The sequence below is a fragment of the Anneissia japonica genome, unplaced genomic scaffold (genome assembly GCF_011630105.1).
Source record: "Anneissia japonica isolate Jap-2015-1 unplaced genomic scaffold, ASM1163010v1 scaffold287728_len311106_cov174, whole genome shotgun sequence".
NCBI lineage: Eukaryota > Metazoa > Echinodermata > Crinoidea > Comatulida > Comatulidae > Anneissia > Anneissia japonica.
This window is the reverse complement of record NW_022700489.1, coordinates 239,826-256,835: the sequence shown is the minus strand read 5'-3', so window position 1 is coordinate 256,835 and position 17,010 is coordinate 239,826. Positions and strand designations below refer to the sequence as shown.

The 17,010-nt window shown below is 31.3% G+C and overlaps 1 protein-coding gene across 2 annotated transcripts in view; it reads right to left on the bottom strand.

The window, feature by feature from the left end:
* Positions 1-1,311: 1,311 nt before the first annotated feature.
* LOC117103335 overlaps positions 1,312-17,010 on the bottom strand; it is a 27,216-nt gene continuing 11,517 nt past the window's right edge. Inside the window, exons 9-15 of one of the 2 annotated variants that reach the window (XM_033243874.1) lie at positions 16,245-16,266; positions 13,397-13,474; positions 10,937-11,058; positions 10,555-10,656; positions 9,287-9,432; positions 7,664-7,766; positions 1,312-5,526 (exon numbers count right to left, since the gene is read on the bottom strand). In XM_033243874.1, coding sequence (XP_033099765.1) covers positions 5,407-5,526; positions 7,664-7,766; positions 9,287-9,432; positions 10,555-10,656; positions 10,937-11,058; positions 13,397-13,474; positions 16,245-16,266 — 693 coding nt within the window. In that variant the 3' untranslated portion in view covers positions 1,312-5,406. The remainder of the gene's footprint in view (positions 5,527-7,663; positions 7,767-9,286; positions 9,433-10,554; positions 10,657-10,936; positions 11,059-13,396; positions 13,475-16,244; positions 16,267-17,010) is intronic. The other variant, XM_033243875.1, reaches the window with a different exon arrangement.

The window sequence follows — 17,010 nt, the reverse complement described above, 5'->3', positions numbered from 1 at the left end:
CCATTAAAAATGATGTTTTGCCGAACCTAATAATTATTTTATCTTATGTAGTCTATAATATAAGCTCTGATGAGGAAAATAGAATTTACATGCAACAAAACAATAGTAATACCACTGTTATTTACTGCCATTTCCCACAAAATATAAGATTCACTTTGAACAAAACACTTCCATGCTATTGTTAAATGGAACAAAACAATTGAAAATAAGCCATGAATTTAAAATAATAATATTTTGTTATTTAGGTATTAAACTACCTGAAGAATCAACTGAGGACTGTGTATGGTACAACAGAAGGGATCGGCTACAAGCTACGCGTCTTGTGCAGCGTATGTCAACCAACACAGCAACCTCATCTGCATGATCTTGAGGATTGTCTGAAACAAGATAAGGTTTCGTGCGGAAAGATGTCAATGAAGACGTTTCGTTTCAAAAGACTGTTTTCTGTCTCTTATACACATCTAGATGTGTATAAGAGACAGATATATATATATATACATGCATATATATATATTTAAATATATGTATATATATATAAAGATGTACAATATATGTACATATATAAAGATGGTATAGATTTTATCTATTATATCATGGTTTATAGGCCTATATATATATATATATATATATATATAATCTATTTACAGAATGTACAGTATATTGCAGAAGTAATTTACTGGTTTTTTTTAATGATTTATCCAGTACATAAAACCTTATCTGACAAATTTCCTGTTATAAAACATTGTTTCAAAAGACTTCCTTGACCTGAATTAGTTGAGTTTTTTTTATGTCAGATTTTTTACTACAGCTATATAGACGTAATTCATAATTGCGATGCACTTTTAAGAAAGATATTAAGTTTACAAATTACAGCCATAGTATGAATATCATTTATGTTTACTGCACTTATTTTAATTACTTTACATGCCGCTTAGTAGATTACTTAAGATCTTCATTTTGTTGCATCCTGACAGACTGGCAAACCAAAGAATAAAATAATAAATAAACTATAACACTATAATTATATTTGAATGCCAATCTCTGTCTTTAAAGAACAGTGATTGCTTGATTAGTGGATGTGAAATGGAAGACTATCGATTGAATATTGTTATTGATATGTATAATGGCAATGTACTAGGTATTTGGAAGCAATTATGCAATAATATAAATATGCATATACTTAAGGCACTTATTTGCTAGAGCAGATGTATTCCTAAAAATGCACAAAAACAAAAAAAAACAAAAAAATGTACAAAATTCATGTCCAAACATATACTGAGATGTTGTTCCTAACACAACTTTATCATCTTAAACAATTATATTAAGAATATAGATTTTGACCCTTAAATCATACAGTGTAATACAATGCAATGCTGTATACTACCTCAGTCCTGTATGCTGCTTGTTTCAGTAAATATCTAAGACAAAAAAATTACTCCATATATCATCTACAAATACATACCTAAAACCATAGGGTCTATGCTAAAACAATGTGGAATGTAGTAAAATAACAATATCATAATACTAGACCAAAAAAATGTAAGTTCATGTGCACCAGTGGAACAATACCATCATAATCATAACCAAATTATTCATGATCTCTTTTTTTCTTGTGTTAATTCCCATAAAATACTTTCTTCTTAAAATTGAAATGGCATTTTCATATTGAACATAATATTTCAAAAGCATCCCATGCGCTTTACTTCATTTCGAAGACCATTTAATCCTAATCCTTTGTATTTACTTTTGTTTTGCACCTATATGTCAGGAATTCCCATTTTCAAACTAACATTAATAAAAAAGCACTTTACACGATTTTTGTTTAATAATTGCATACAAAGACTTTTCTATGCCTCATAAACCTATGACAGTACTTATTTTTTTTATTTAATACACACTGACCCCAAAGCTTAACTTTTCTCCCTGCAAATCCATTTAACAAAATAAATTTTTTTAACATGCACAGCTTGGTTCACATGGAATTTGGTTTCCAGATCCTTTTTTAAAATAAGGAAAACTAAAAAAACATTAAAATACAAAGGACATGTGACATATTATTGAATAAATACAATAAACGAAAGAAAAAAAAATACATATTGCAATTCTGAAGTCGTGAGTAAATGCTTAAACACGGTAATAACACACATTATTAAAGATACAATTGGCAAGGTATATTTTGAATAAATAATAAAGATAAAAGAAAAAAACACTGAAGTTGTGAGAAAGTAACCCGGTATATATTTGATATTTTTTGAGTTGGTCATATTGTAAATGAGTTTCTAGATTTTACAGATGCACAGTACTTGAATACTGGAATACTACCTGATTTATTGCCCGAGTGTAAGATGTATTGGGTGTGCCACATCCTTAATTACCTTATTTACAGAGAGCATACTTGATGTAAATGAAAGCTAACTAGTATACAATACCATAAACAAAAGAAAAAAATATACATATTGCAATTCTGAAGTCGTGAGTAAATGCTTGGACACGGTAATAACACACATTAAAAAATACAATTGGCAAGGTATATTTTGAATAAATAATAAAGATAAAAGAAAAAAACACTGAAGTTGTGAGAAAGTAACCTGGTATATATTTGATATTTTTTGAGTTGGTCATACTGTATTGTAAATAAGTTTCTAGATCTTACAGATGTACAGTACTTGAATAATGGAATACTACCTGATTTATTGCGCGAGTGTAAGATGCATTGGGCATGCCACATCCTTAATTACCTTATTTACAGAGAGCATACTTGATGTAATTGAAAGCTAACTAGATATTTCTTAATAAGTTAATCTGCATGTTTCATTATTTTTAAAAGTAACACGTTATATTTTCATTGCGGATTTTTTGGGCTCAGTACGGACTCTAAATGTATGCATTTTCTTTTAGTTTTAAGGCGTATGCGGATTTTATAAGTCCGCAATGACGATATAACGTGTTAAGTATTCTTTACTTGTTATATTCTGTTACACTTGCATACCATAGTAAGAGGAAAATAAAATTTATATCAAATACAATGTATTTCAAACTTAAATTATTATACAAAAAACTTTGAACAATATATTCAGTCATTATGAATATCAAAATTTCAGTGTAAAAAGTATATGAGTAAATGATGCATTGAATGTGCTACATCCTTAATTATCTTATTTAATTTACAGAGAGCATACTTATTATGTCATTGACTTAAGCTAACTAGATATTTCTAGTTGATCATTTTTCCTTCAAGTTTCATTATTTTTAAATGTCTTTTTGCAATGCATTTTTTTAAAACCTTGCATACCATACATTATTGTTAGTCGAAATACTTAAAAAAGTACAATTTGCAATAATAAATGTAAATAATATCAGCATTAAACTGGAATGACTTGTTTCTTTACATTTTTTTTTTACATACATAATCTTTGTTTGAATTGAGCTATTTGTTTTGTCATCATTATTCCAACTATTTCAAATAGACTAACCATAGCCACATTCATTTATCTACTTTTTATCTATTTATTTTATTTACAACAGCTTCATTCGCAACTGCTATGGAGCACCTGGACTAAGCAATTTGTATCATATATAAATGGTACATTCAATTCCAAATCAAATACATCATGGCAGCATTGCTGAATTACGGATGGTATTTACAATAGTTATTAAATGTAAAAATAAAATAAAATATACAAAAAAGGAGTAAAGAAAATCACTGAAATTAACTAAAACAATTATATTTTTGACATACTATATAAATATTTAAATTCAAAATCTAAGAGGAAAATAAAATTTATATCAAACTTAGTTTATATCATATTTAATACATAAATACTTTCAACAATACATTCAGTTATAATAAACATCAAAATTTCAGTATAAAATCTAAAATTTGAAAAATGCATACAGACGCTTTTTAATAACATTAAAATTATAGTACAGCGTTAGGGAACTTTTGATTGCAATATTAGAAAAAGTTTATAATTAAATTAAAATTTTATTATATCAAATGGCAGCTGCAAAATGAATATTTTCATAGCTATACATTCATTAAAACACAATATATTTGAATAAAATCGAATTTGTAAGAAAGATGTAAAAGACAAATAGTTAAAAATTAATCACATTAATTTCAGATAATAATGTATTTCATTAAACTTCTATTATATGTAACTTCCAAATGTTCATACTTTCAATAAAATTACAAGAATCACACATTTAAACTTATAACAAAAGATTTTACAGTGTAAATACAAAAAATACCTACAGTAGATATCCACCAAAAATTTGTATAAAAAAAAGATGAAGATTTTTTAAATTTTAGGTTGCATTATTTTTTTCTGAATAAACATTTTAACAGTCAATCAACATTATTTTAAAGAATAAGATAATGGTACAGTTATGCTATACATATTTAATAAATAAACAAGCATTTTTTTTTTATCAGAGGAAGGAAATCTATCATTTAGAGCTGCTTTGGTGCTCTTTAAATCTATATTTATTCATGGCTGTTTTACATTCAAAATATTGTACGAACATCTCTTACACTTTGAAATCATTTTGTTGATTTCCATGTCCCATTTCAAGTTTTCTTCAACATAAACACCTAATATTTTTGTTCTTCGGGCATAACATATTTCCACAAATTTCAAACCAAGGCAGGTAAGGATTATTCTGTTTAAAATTTATCTGCATTTTCTTACATTTATTGGGATTTTTTTTTTTTATATTTTTTTCTCTGACCATGGCGCATTGAGTTTTCTACAATAGTCAACATTTTTGAACAGAAGTTCATACTTGAAAGATGTTGATGATGGCAGGTGTAATCAGCTTCAGAAAAATTGGAGCACAAACAGAAAAAGCATGGTAGAATTCTGAAGACAACTTTATCCTTATGTGGGAGCCAATGTAATCATCTATGAATTAGAGTGGCATCATCATTCATTTGGCTTCAGAGTAAACCGTGCATCAGTGTTTTGGACAAGAGATGAGCGACTGATGACAATGTTCAGAAAACCCATATAAAAGAGTTAAGTTGGTGTAGTCCAGAAGAGATGTAATGAAAGCATGAATATTTGCTCACTGGAGTCACAAGAAAGATATATTTGATTCCTATGCGAGAAATGTTGCGAAGGTGGAAGTTGTTGTTTTGGCAAATGGAATGTGATCAATTAAGTGAATTTCAGAGTAAAGGATTGAGCCAAGGTTATGCAACTTACTAGAGAATTTGACAGAACCATTGCAAATTCTACAATTACGAATGTTGACTTTTCTGCAGTCTCTTGGAGCCAAACACAATATAACTTTTTATTCTTCAATGCATGCCTCTAAACTTAAAATTACACAATCTGCATCTGCTTGGTGGGAAAAAATGAACATAAATCTGCTAAATTTTAAGGAAAGCTATGGAACAAACTTTCAATCTTTGGTCGAGTTTTTTAGACAATGCCATACAAAATGCCGCATCAATTCAGCATAATAATGTTCCAACAATCCCAACACTTCAGGGTTTACACCTTTGCTAATTGCATATGCATTCTGAAAAAAAAAAGAACAATTCTTGAGATCTTGTTATTGCAGAAGATACATATTAATTATCTTCAATGTCGTCATTTCTCTGTTAAGGTTGGTGTGGCAAGTACAATTTTCCTCTTGCTCACATTAATGAAAGCCACTTTCTCACAGTTGAGGCTTGCAATTTCGCATGTCGGTAAGCTAACTGGCATATGCATCCATTCACACTAATCAAATATTGCGGTAAAATTGTCATAATATTACCTTTCTGTATGAATGGATTATGTACTTCGGCATGCCATTTGTAATTCTATTTGGCATCTTTGTTTACACTGAGTATAGTAATATTGCGGGAATAAGACCTGTTTCAGACACACTCTGGCACCATAACAGAATTTATGCAATAACATTGCAACCCCAATATTACGGTAACAGTTCGTTCTGATTTTTTCATACAGGGGGCAATGTCAGATATATTCCTGCAATATTGCAGTAACAAATCTCTGTATCCATTTCAAACATTTTTCAATAAATGTATGTATTCAATCGAATCATTGCACAAATGCTCACTTGACTTTTCTGTTATGCGTCAAGTCTCAAGATAATTTCAATTTCGAGTTTGATATTATATAGTTGTCAATTTTATTTTAGTTTCAAGATAATTTTCTATTATATTTCCCAAAGATTATTGAAAAAATTGTACCATTCATGGTATATCACAATTTGACGTACATTTTTTAAATTTTTATAGTGCCAGTTAAAACAATAGAAACTTGAAGGTTACTGAATGATCATTGAACATAATAAGTAAAACTATGAAGGAAGCAAGGGAAAAGAGAAAATGGTTGAGGTGAGATTTACATTAAAAATCCGCAAGTGGAAGTGAGTTTCAAAGATTAGGTGCAAAGAAAGAAAATGAGCACTGGTCAGTTTTGACATGTTTTAAACGGGAAAATGTGAGTGAATTTATTTTTATTTTTTGTCAGATGCCCTACAAATTAGTCTAAAGTTGTTATTTTGATGCAAGATATTGCCTCTGTGGGTTATTTTTATTCCATCTTTTTCCACCCACCCTTTTTTATCTTTTTAAAAGAAGGAGAGCAAACAAAAAATTCATTTTTTTAGGCCTCATAAGGATAATAAAATTTGGAACATATACATTACATAACAATAGATTTAAATGGTAAAGTTTTAAGATTCTGCTAGTAGGCACACACTTGGTTTTTCTCAACTGAAAATATGTCTGTAATGACTTTTTTTGGATTTCAGAGGGGTCTGTCCGTAATGTATAGCTCTGATTTATGGCTTATATAGCCAGTGGGATGGACAGAGAAAAAAAATGAAGGGTTGTGATAAAAGCAAGTATATATTTCTGGGTCTCAAACATGGTCGCTCATAAAGTTGAATCACTCTTTTTTGACATTTGTGCATCACACATTTCAGGAGATACTGACTTCTAAAAAGAGTTAAAAAATGAAAGTCGCATTTTTTGGCTAAATTTTTCACCAACCACTTCACTAAAATGCCCATGCCTCAAAACGACTTTGACCTATAAAGTTTGAATTCAGGTTTGTTCATATGAATGATTAGCGAGTATTTGATAGGCATTTGAAATGAATCAGAGACAAAAGTGTGGGGATTTTGAAACATTTGGTTGATTTGAGGTAGAATGACCTGCATGTGTGGTGGAACTGCATTCTCCACAGAATCGCGTCGGCCGACGGTCGTCAGGCACAGTTGGAGGCAAGATAGTGACGGGCAAAAAAACCGATACTTAATGATACATAAGAACTTTGAGGCAAGCCATAATTGCTATGAATTTTAAAAAAAGAATGTACAATACATACTCCAAATATTGAAACGCACGCCATTGCATTTCAGTACTTGGAGTATGTACTATTTATTGTCTAATCTGATAAAGCCCCATTGACTGGGGCGAAAGCTTGTGAAATAAAATTCATTGTTAATCAAAAAAGTGCTACCTACTCATTTGTTTCATTAGTATTAATTATACTTTCTTATCTGAGATTAGTGGGCCTTTTGGTTTATGAAATCTAAAGGTAAAGCAAATAGCTTTAATCCTTGTAAATGTATTGGTCATCTTTCTCTATGATTTGGTATAATGTTTGAACAGTTGCAAATGTTTTAATACATTGCCTACCAGCATCACAAAAGCACCACAGTTGTGGTTGTCAGTTTGCAGGCATGAGCATAGCTCCATCTGTTTCCAGTTTCCTTCAAGATTACTATTTTGCATGAGATTCCTTCAACGAAAACAAATAAAAGAAAACTGAAATTTGAATTAGATAAATAATTCCAATTTTAAAATATAGTAAAAAAATCCCAAAAGCTTTGATGTACGGTACTTCATGTTACAAAAATAAAGATAAATGTCTTTCATAAATTTCCGCAAATCTAAATGAACTTCGATCTTTCAATGCTAATTCCAAATCTGCAAATCAAAAAAGTTGTAGCACACTAATTCAAAATAGCAATGGTCTGAAAATGATCTTGGACCAATTTTCATGAGCATGCAACAAGAAAAAGTAAAACTGATCTCCAAATTTTGAGGAATCATAGTCTTATACTCTCCATACATACAGTTATAAACTGAACCAAAAAAGTCCGTTATCAGCTCCGACATTTTAGTTAGTTGTTATTGCAGCCGCTGTATGGTGGGGTGATACTGCTTGCAGAGCCTGACGTCAGGCTAGCAGGATTCTTACGAGTGGTGGTGGGGCCCAGCTTTAGGATTTGAGATCAGTGGGATAGTTGGTGGGTACCCTTCTGTTTCTTTTTCAAGGATCTTTGTGTTTTCCCAGTCAGGGATGTGGATGTTTTTACAATATCATCAGTGATTGCAGATTTGTTGAATTCTGTTGATAATTTGTTCTGCTTGTATTGTCAGTTACATCTTTTATGTGTTCTTTTAATAATAAATATCCATATTTAAAGTGTTTTCTTTACTAAAATACACTTAAACTATAGGTATGTGTATGCTTAAAACCTGTTTTAACACATCCTACCATGCTGTTAGATACAAGATGTGTTCGCATTGGATTAATTTTAACTAAGACAAAGGGTAAATCTATCTTGGCCAAATTGTATCACTGTTCACATTTTTTTTTTGGTTTAAAAATAGAGTAGATTGTTGATTGTTGTTACATTTCTGTAAAAGGTTTTGCGATTTGTGCAGTACAGTATTTCAAGTGCTGAAAGTTATTTAAATTATTTTTTTAAGCAAAAGCAGGGGTGGCGCCAGGATTTGTTCGACAGGCAAATCCTGGGCGTCGCTCAATGATTGGACGTCACTCAAATTTCTCAAGTGTTTCAAGGGCCGAAGACTAAGAAAAAAAAATGACAATTTAGAGGTTTCAAAGACTTATTTAATCGATTTTAGAGTCTACTAATATGTCAAAAATACTGTACATACATTTTTTTTTTCTCTCTGATGAATTTTAGTTTTCCTCCCCAAAATATTTTTTAGTAACAATAGCATGCATCTTGGATTTTTATAATAAATGTTGTGGTTAAAAACACTTTTTAGCTTTTTAGATATACTACATGTATGATGAGTACATGCTGAACTATAATCCTAAAATTTTAGAAATTAAAAAAAAAAACTTAAATTTTTATGTTTGCCTTCTGAACAATGGTCCAGGTAGGTTTTCGCCCCACTTTCAGACTTTTGCTATTTAAAATCGGTACATGCTACAACTTAGATGCATTAACAATAACATTATACAGCACTCTTTTATCCACAGAGAATAGCACAGCTAATTACCTGAATTTTGCAATGTATTTGGTATTATCATTATTTCCCGAGTCTAGAACACATATACTCATAGTTGGTATATTTGCTACCAGCAGAATCCAATGGTTTGGTATGTATATCGGCATAAATATCCATTCAAAATTTGACAACACAACCTGATAAAGAAGAAAAACATAGTTTGGGACCCTGTGAAAATTCAAATACATAAACATTATTTTAATAGAAAAAACTATAAAGTTAGACAAAGCATTATGCTACTTTATTAAGCATAAAAATCATACAGTACATTAAACAAACGGCTTAATAAAAAAAATAACATTTATTTTATAACAGGAAAAACAAGTGAGGTGAGCTGGATAGCCAAGCAGAAGGCAAGGGCAGTTCAGCCATAATATCAGTGCTGGTTCAAATGGCTTGCGTAAAAGGTTCTGGTGGTGAAACAAGTCTTCTTGGATAAGGAATATAACCAGATTTATCAAACTAGAAATCAGCTTAAATTAGTCTAAATAAGTCCATTTTTTACTTAAGTCAGATTTATCAATATAGCTTTGGCTGGCACGCAATCGCCATCTAATACGATTTTTAAGCTGAGATTTTGATAAGAAGGTTTGATCATTGCTTAGGGACAATTCGTCGGGGAGAAATAAATTATATGTACTGTATTTTCTACATATCAATAGATAAATTGTCAAACTTTTAGTTAGGGCTCTGCTCCTTGGACCACATTCGATATATTTCGAGCAACTCCTGACCACGCCCACTTTTCTCCTGTCAGGACATCTGCAGCGATGGATCCAAGAATTCGCAATAGGGAAAGCAGGAAAAGGCTTTCACAGATATAGGGCCTATACCACCTTAATCCATATGATTGGGGCTGAAGTAAGAAAATTTATGATTATGGCACCTCTAGATGGCCGAAAATGGCACTCTCTCAGACTTAAATTTGAATATGATTTTCTTTCTCTCACCATATCTTTTAATTTAGAAAAATTTGGGGGTGGAGGGCTTCCTTCTTGATCTACCACTGATCTGGTTAATGAGCTTTCATACATTAAATATATTTTGTTGCACAATGTGATACACATGGACAATGGATTCTCTGAGACAATTGATAATAAAGTAGTGAAAACATGACATTCTTGCTTGCTTGCGGGCGTGTGGGAGGCCATCCCAATCGCACGAGTTCCGGGAGACTTGGGACGCCTGAATAATACATTACTACAGGTACAAATCACACAACTTGAGTAAATTTATGGATTCTAATATACAGTATTTACATCAGTTGACATCCATGGCTGGTCCCAATCTTGATTCCATAATTGTACTCTAAACACATAGTGCTTATCATCTGCTATAAGTCCAAGAAATGAATTTATTACCTGAAATAAAACAAAAAATACTCTGCAATAATCTAAAACAAAATAATTTGTATATCAACAAACTAATTCCTATTTTAACAGAATAATGAATAAACAATACTGGAATCACTCTTTTTGTCACTTTCTTGATATAATCATTGAGTAAAAAAACAGGGCTCTACGATATAATGTAATTTAAATGATGAACTTTAATCTAAATTTTTTGTAATATCAAATTTCTTATGACTACAGTAGATTAGCATTATACTTGAATATGTTTTCTTTATTGTTTTATTCTTACCGAGTCATCAATCCATCTAGGACTTTCTAAGGTTGTCATTGATTGCTTGTCAATAACAACATTATTTCTTGATAATGGTGATGTTCGTTCCAAGTTAAGAAGAGCATGCAACTTACTTACGTCTAGAGAAAAATATATGTTGAAGCAACATTTAAATTAGTAAGATGCATTGCAAATTATTTTAAAGTTATTACATAAAACATAGTTTATTACACTCTTATAAAAATAATACATAAGGAGACAAAGTATTAAACAAGCATGGTTATTAAAAATAAATAAGTACAATAAAAATTCAAAGATAAAAATTGAAAATCATCAAACAAGAAATATGTGACCCACTCCCAAAATGAAAAATGACATCATTAGATCTATGTACTCTAGACATCAAAAGCTAAAAATTTATTCAAATATTAATAAAAACAGATAACAGATGGCAAATATATGATAGTTTATATTTTTTAGCCCAACGTTAGCATGGTCAATATGGGAATTTTAGCCGATATGAAGACTTCCTTTATTTGACAATAAAAGTCGGTCACATTGCTGATTAGTGAACCTGAAATTGTATACAAGGTACATAGTCTGGGAGCTAGCAACAAAAGAATGATTTTCTTTGTTAGCCTTGAAAGTTTCTTTTTTTTAAACAGTTAAGAAATATGACACCCAGGGGTTGAACAATTGCTTCAAAACAGTTAATTTCAACCCATGGACCAAATTTTGTCAAAACATTGTATTATCATTAAAGTACTTCACAGCAAACCAAAAACTTGAATCAAGATATCAGGAGAAGTAAGACCCCCTACAAAGTACCCCCAGTAGCCCTTTGGATGGATGGACGGATATAAAACACCAAGAATAACCCATGAAACTTTGAATAAGACTCCAGTGGGGTCTTTCTAGTGGTGATTGAGTAGTATATACACAATCCCCTATACTCTTTTCTAAGAGTGTACTGCGTTCTTTAACGGTTCAGCGCACACATTGTTACCTATCTTAATACATTGTCAAAACTTGCTATAGTAAAAACATAATATCAGTTTATCAATTTGTATTCACAGCATTGACCAAATTATGTCACAACAAATACTATTAATGCACATCACAATAAACTAAAATCACTGCGCCTTATACTACTGTGCACTTTACAATCTTAAAAAATTTTAAATCTTAATATCAGGTCAGAAAGGTGATGCAAGACCTCTAAAAATACACTACTACTTAATGCATTTGCCTGCCCCTGGTTTTTAACATATATACAGCATATTATATAATTTCTCATTGCATTAGGAGAGACTTTTTTATTCCTTTTTTCGCATACTTATTTTTTGAAAGATTATTGGAGGAGGGTGGAATAGAAATTAAAATAAAATTTTGTTTTCTTATTTAGCAAATAGTTTTGCTAAAATCATCCAGACAGAGGACAGAATAAAAATAAAATTTTATTGGTAAACAAAGTATGGGAAATGCTTCAAATTTACATAATTAGAAAGAAATATATATATATATTTCAGCAATTTCAAGGCAGCGGAGGGCGGAATAAAAATAAAGAAAATTTCCAGGTTCGTTAAACAAAGTATTAGTCTCGCATTACGGATTCCATATAAATTCAATAGGTTAAATTTTTCACAACTTTTTCTATTTTGCAAACAGAAAGCGTATCTTTTACTTTAAAAAAACTTAATGTTAGAGGGCACTTTATTATTTTTTTTTTTCCCTAGTTTGTTTCAGAATTTCAGGTAATAGAATGTTATACTATAAATCAGATGCTTCTTGTTCAAAATAAACAATTAATTCCTTGGCCTTAAAAAAACAACATAATTTACACTAAATATGTATAATTCCTTGAGATAAACCAAATATTAGTCACTGTTTTTTGTTGTTGACAGTTTCGCCTGGCTATCAGTCAGGATGCTCGTTGGTAGCGGGCCGCCCCAGCTGTCTTTAACAGTTGATCATATAGGTGTGAGAGGCGATGTGGTTTATCTCAAGGAATTATACATATTTATTGCTATTTGAAACCAGAGGAAACTATTTACCCATAATTATACTACCAAATATTACTTCAAATTAACGAAACATTCGGGTCACAATCTATTTCAATCTATTCATTAAAATAAATTCTATCTTTGTTGGATATTTATAGCTACTATAGATGGCGATATCAATGGGCCGCGCTAGGCGGATAGCTGAATAAAGTGTTGCTATGATGAACCCAAATGGTGGTGTAGTCTAGTCTTGTTTATTGAGTATTTGTCCAGGACTAATTGACGTCCCTAGAGACATTTCAATCTCATTCAATTATAGTACTAAATGGTGACTTCTCCAACCACATACACAAGGAGGCATTAGTTATGACTGCAGAGAGACAAACAAGTAGTTTTCAAAAGAAATTGTTGCTCGATAAAACCTTGCATATTTTTAAAATATTGAATAAATTTTAATATTTACAGCAAAACTTACCATTACTAAGTCCAAGTTCACTCTTATCTTTGGCTGATGTACAGGCTTTATCTTCTTTTTTACCCTCTACCTCATTTTCTAAGAAACAAAATCATTTTAGATATTGTTGCCATCAGGATTGAAACCTAAGCAGCTGAAACTAAGATTCTGTTTTGTTTTTAAACAGTTTTTTTTTAAATTTCAACATCAACTATAATGTTTTGATGTCCTCGAGTGTACATTTCTCTAGAGTCATCTTGGTTACTTAGGCATTTCACCCTTAAGAACCCAATTTATTTTGTTCATTACCAAACAAATTGAGCTTTAGAGCAGTATTACATCAATCGAGCAGCAAAAGCATAATGTTAGTCTGGCATTAACATTTATAATATTGCATGTTAAAAAGAAATGCTAAAATCAGAGGAAATTTTAATGTTTTCTTCTGAAGTACTGTATATTTTACAGGGTATTAAAACTTGTCAGAATACAAGTACACCTCTTAATCATTGGTAAATTTATAATAAAATTGGAAAAACTTATTATTTAGGCAAAATTAGAACTTCTTGTACCATGTATTTGGATGTAAACTGTTATAAATGAAAAAAAAAATGAACCTTTAAAGTGGTTGATTCTGGCAAACAAAATGTGAATACAAAGGCTTAACTAGAAAGAGGGGAATATAGATGAATCCAAGAGCACTTTTTTGAACGTCGCCCTCTTTTGTCGACACCATTACTGGGGTGGCATTTCCGAAGTTGGAAGATGCCTAAATACACGAAATATACATACATACGGCATTATTCAACTGCAAAATAAAAAGTCGGATTTCACAATGGTACTGCGTTTATAACCACACCGCATTGACATTGTAGGAGTAGGCCTAGGTGAGAATCCCCAGTAATTGTATCGCAAAAGAGTGCGCCACTCTTCTTGGATTCATCTATATTTTCAGGGTAAAATGGATGGTTAGACCAGAAGTAACTAGTATTCTAAGCACTGAATGTTTAAATCAGGGGTGGGCATAAAAATCGATTGGAGGGTCAAAGTGAATTTTTGATTTAACACCGAGGGCCGCAACCAACCATTGATGTTTATAGTGAGTTTCCAAAAACCTCCAAGCACTGCTTTTACATCACTTTATTCTCAGTTTCAATGTTATTTTTTACATATGATTGGTGTCAGACCGTATAAAACAAGGTCCGCATGCGGCCTGCGGGCCACACTTTGCCCACCTGTGGCTTAAATGTTATAACATATCTTTGATATTCCATCACGAAAATAACAATTATTATCAAAACTGCAGTACCCGCTACTTACTTGGACTCGAATTCAACCCTGGACATCAGGCGCAAGCTCGGTGGTCTCGGTATGAGGCCAGGCTAGTAATCTGGAGATCGTGGGTTCGAGTCCCATCCGAGAACAACTTGCGATTTTTTCGCAATTTTTTTTAAACGTACTGAGTATCAGGTAGGGCAAAACACCTATGTATCTTTGAAATTACTCTCATTTTTTATAGCAATCAATAGAATGACTTCCAACAGTAATCTGGTATGTAGAAGTCTTGTATGGGATACTACAGGTAAATAAACAATTATAATTTATAGTAAATAGTAATTTTGATATTCCTGCCAAAATTATACAACTTTGAACTTCATGCTAAACCAGTTTATTAATATCATGTAATAGTCAGGTTTAAATTTGGTTGTGAAGATTTAAGCAATGTTTATGAACCACCATTAATAAACTTTATAGCTGTTCTGAATAGTCATGTTGAACTTTAATTGTTACAAAAAAGTGATGTTGTTTTGCTGCTTTTTATAAGTCTATTTATAATGGACTATTTAGCAGGGCTTATTTTTTCTTGATGTCCATCTGAAGATGAATTGAAAGTAATAATATTTTAGCATTCATATAGGCCTAGTGCTCTTTACCGGAGTCCCACAGCGCTAAAAAGTAAATTTGAATTGAGAAAGAGTTGGAGCATAACAGATGACAGTTGGATGTTGGTTCCAGAGAAATGGGGAAAATGCATACAAGCCTTTGGGGACATATTTTAAGTATGTTTCTGGTGTATATAATACGAAAGGATCAAGTTCAGGATGAAATAAAGGAGTATATTGAGTTACAAGTTCCTGCCGAAGTTAAGATGGAGCATTATTATGTAGGCACTAATAAGTCAGATTTAGAATCTTGAAAATGATGCGTTTATGAACAGGTAACCAGTGAAGCCGTGAGAGTAAGGGTGTGACATGGTCAAATTTTCTCGCTTGAAATATGAGTTTTGCCGCTCTGTTTTGAATAAGCTGGAGACGTTTTATCTCCTTATTAAATGAACCATGAAGTAGGGAATTACAGTAATCGAGACGGGACAGTATCAAACAGTGAACAGCATTATGGCAAACAGATTCATCATGTAATTTCTGATTTGGGAGACTTCTGAGGTGGTAAGTAAGTGATTTACATAAAGATAAAATTTATTCTGACATTTGTGCACGCCCCATCAAAGACGACTCCGAGGTTTCTAATAGATTGTGATTGTTTATTGTTGGAGTTACCAATTTGCAAGAAAATGTTATGTAATTTGCTCTTATTCTGACATGAAGCCAAAAATGTGATTAAACTGCAGTTAACTGCAGTTTCTCCCTAATTTAAAACACACACCAAAAAAACAACAGTAAAATTATAATTGTTTCATTCAAGACTTTCTATACATATGGATACATTAGAACCACACCATGTGCAGGTCACTGTACACACATTCTATATGATTAACCTTTAAAATTAAAATTAAAGATTAGCAGAATTTACAGTGAAATTTACTGGTGAATGTTTTGAAATTAACAAGTAATAAATTGTGAAAAGAACTCACCAGTGTAATTACAGGTCCTTTCCTATAATCAAAATTAAATGTAAAAATAATGTAAGTAATTGCATACAGAGATAATTGTCATACACTAGTGAAAATTATGGTTAAATTACTGAATAAAATAATTTCATGAGATCCTACAAGGCCCAAAGAAATTTTTTGAATATATTAATCTAACCAAAGTATAATAAAACTGGGTAGGTCTACTAGAATAGCAGTATTTTCTGGGGTAATATGGACAAATTTTAACCATCAACCTACAGGTCTAACTTTAATGACAAACACAAAACTCTATTAATGCACTACTCTGTGTCTGACCTCGCTAAACATACTAATACAACTGGGACAGATTGACAGGAGCTAAAAAAAAATAAATAAAATAAAAAAAAAACCAATTACATAACCAGACCTGTGCCAGGGCTGTAGTTTATACTGTTGGAAATATAAAAATACAGTGTGTAATACTGTACAGGTGTGGTACTAGAAAAAAAAGGTAGGTAGGGGCTATGTGGCTAACTCAATTGTATGTGTTTACAAAAAATTATTCATATTTCGTGTTCGTACGCTGTGACCTAGGGACCAGGATAGGGCCAAAAAAAAAAGCTTTGTGTTGGTCACGTTTTTAAAAAAATCCAAAAAAATAGGTAGGTCGGTAGGGAATTTTATTTTTTTAACAACCAAAATAATATGCCTAAAAAGTAGAAAATGAGTAATTTCACAGTAAATAGACATGATATCCTAACATTTTCATGGAAAAATAGAATACAGA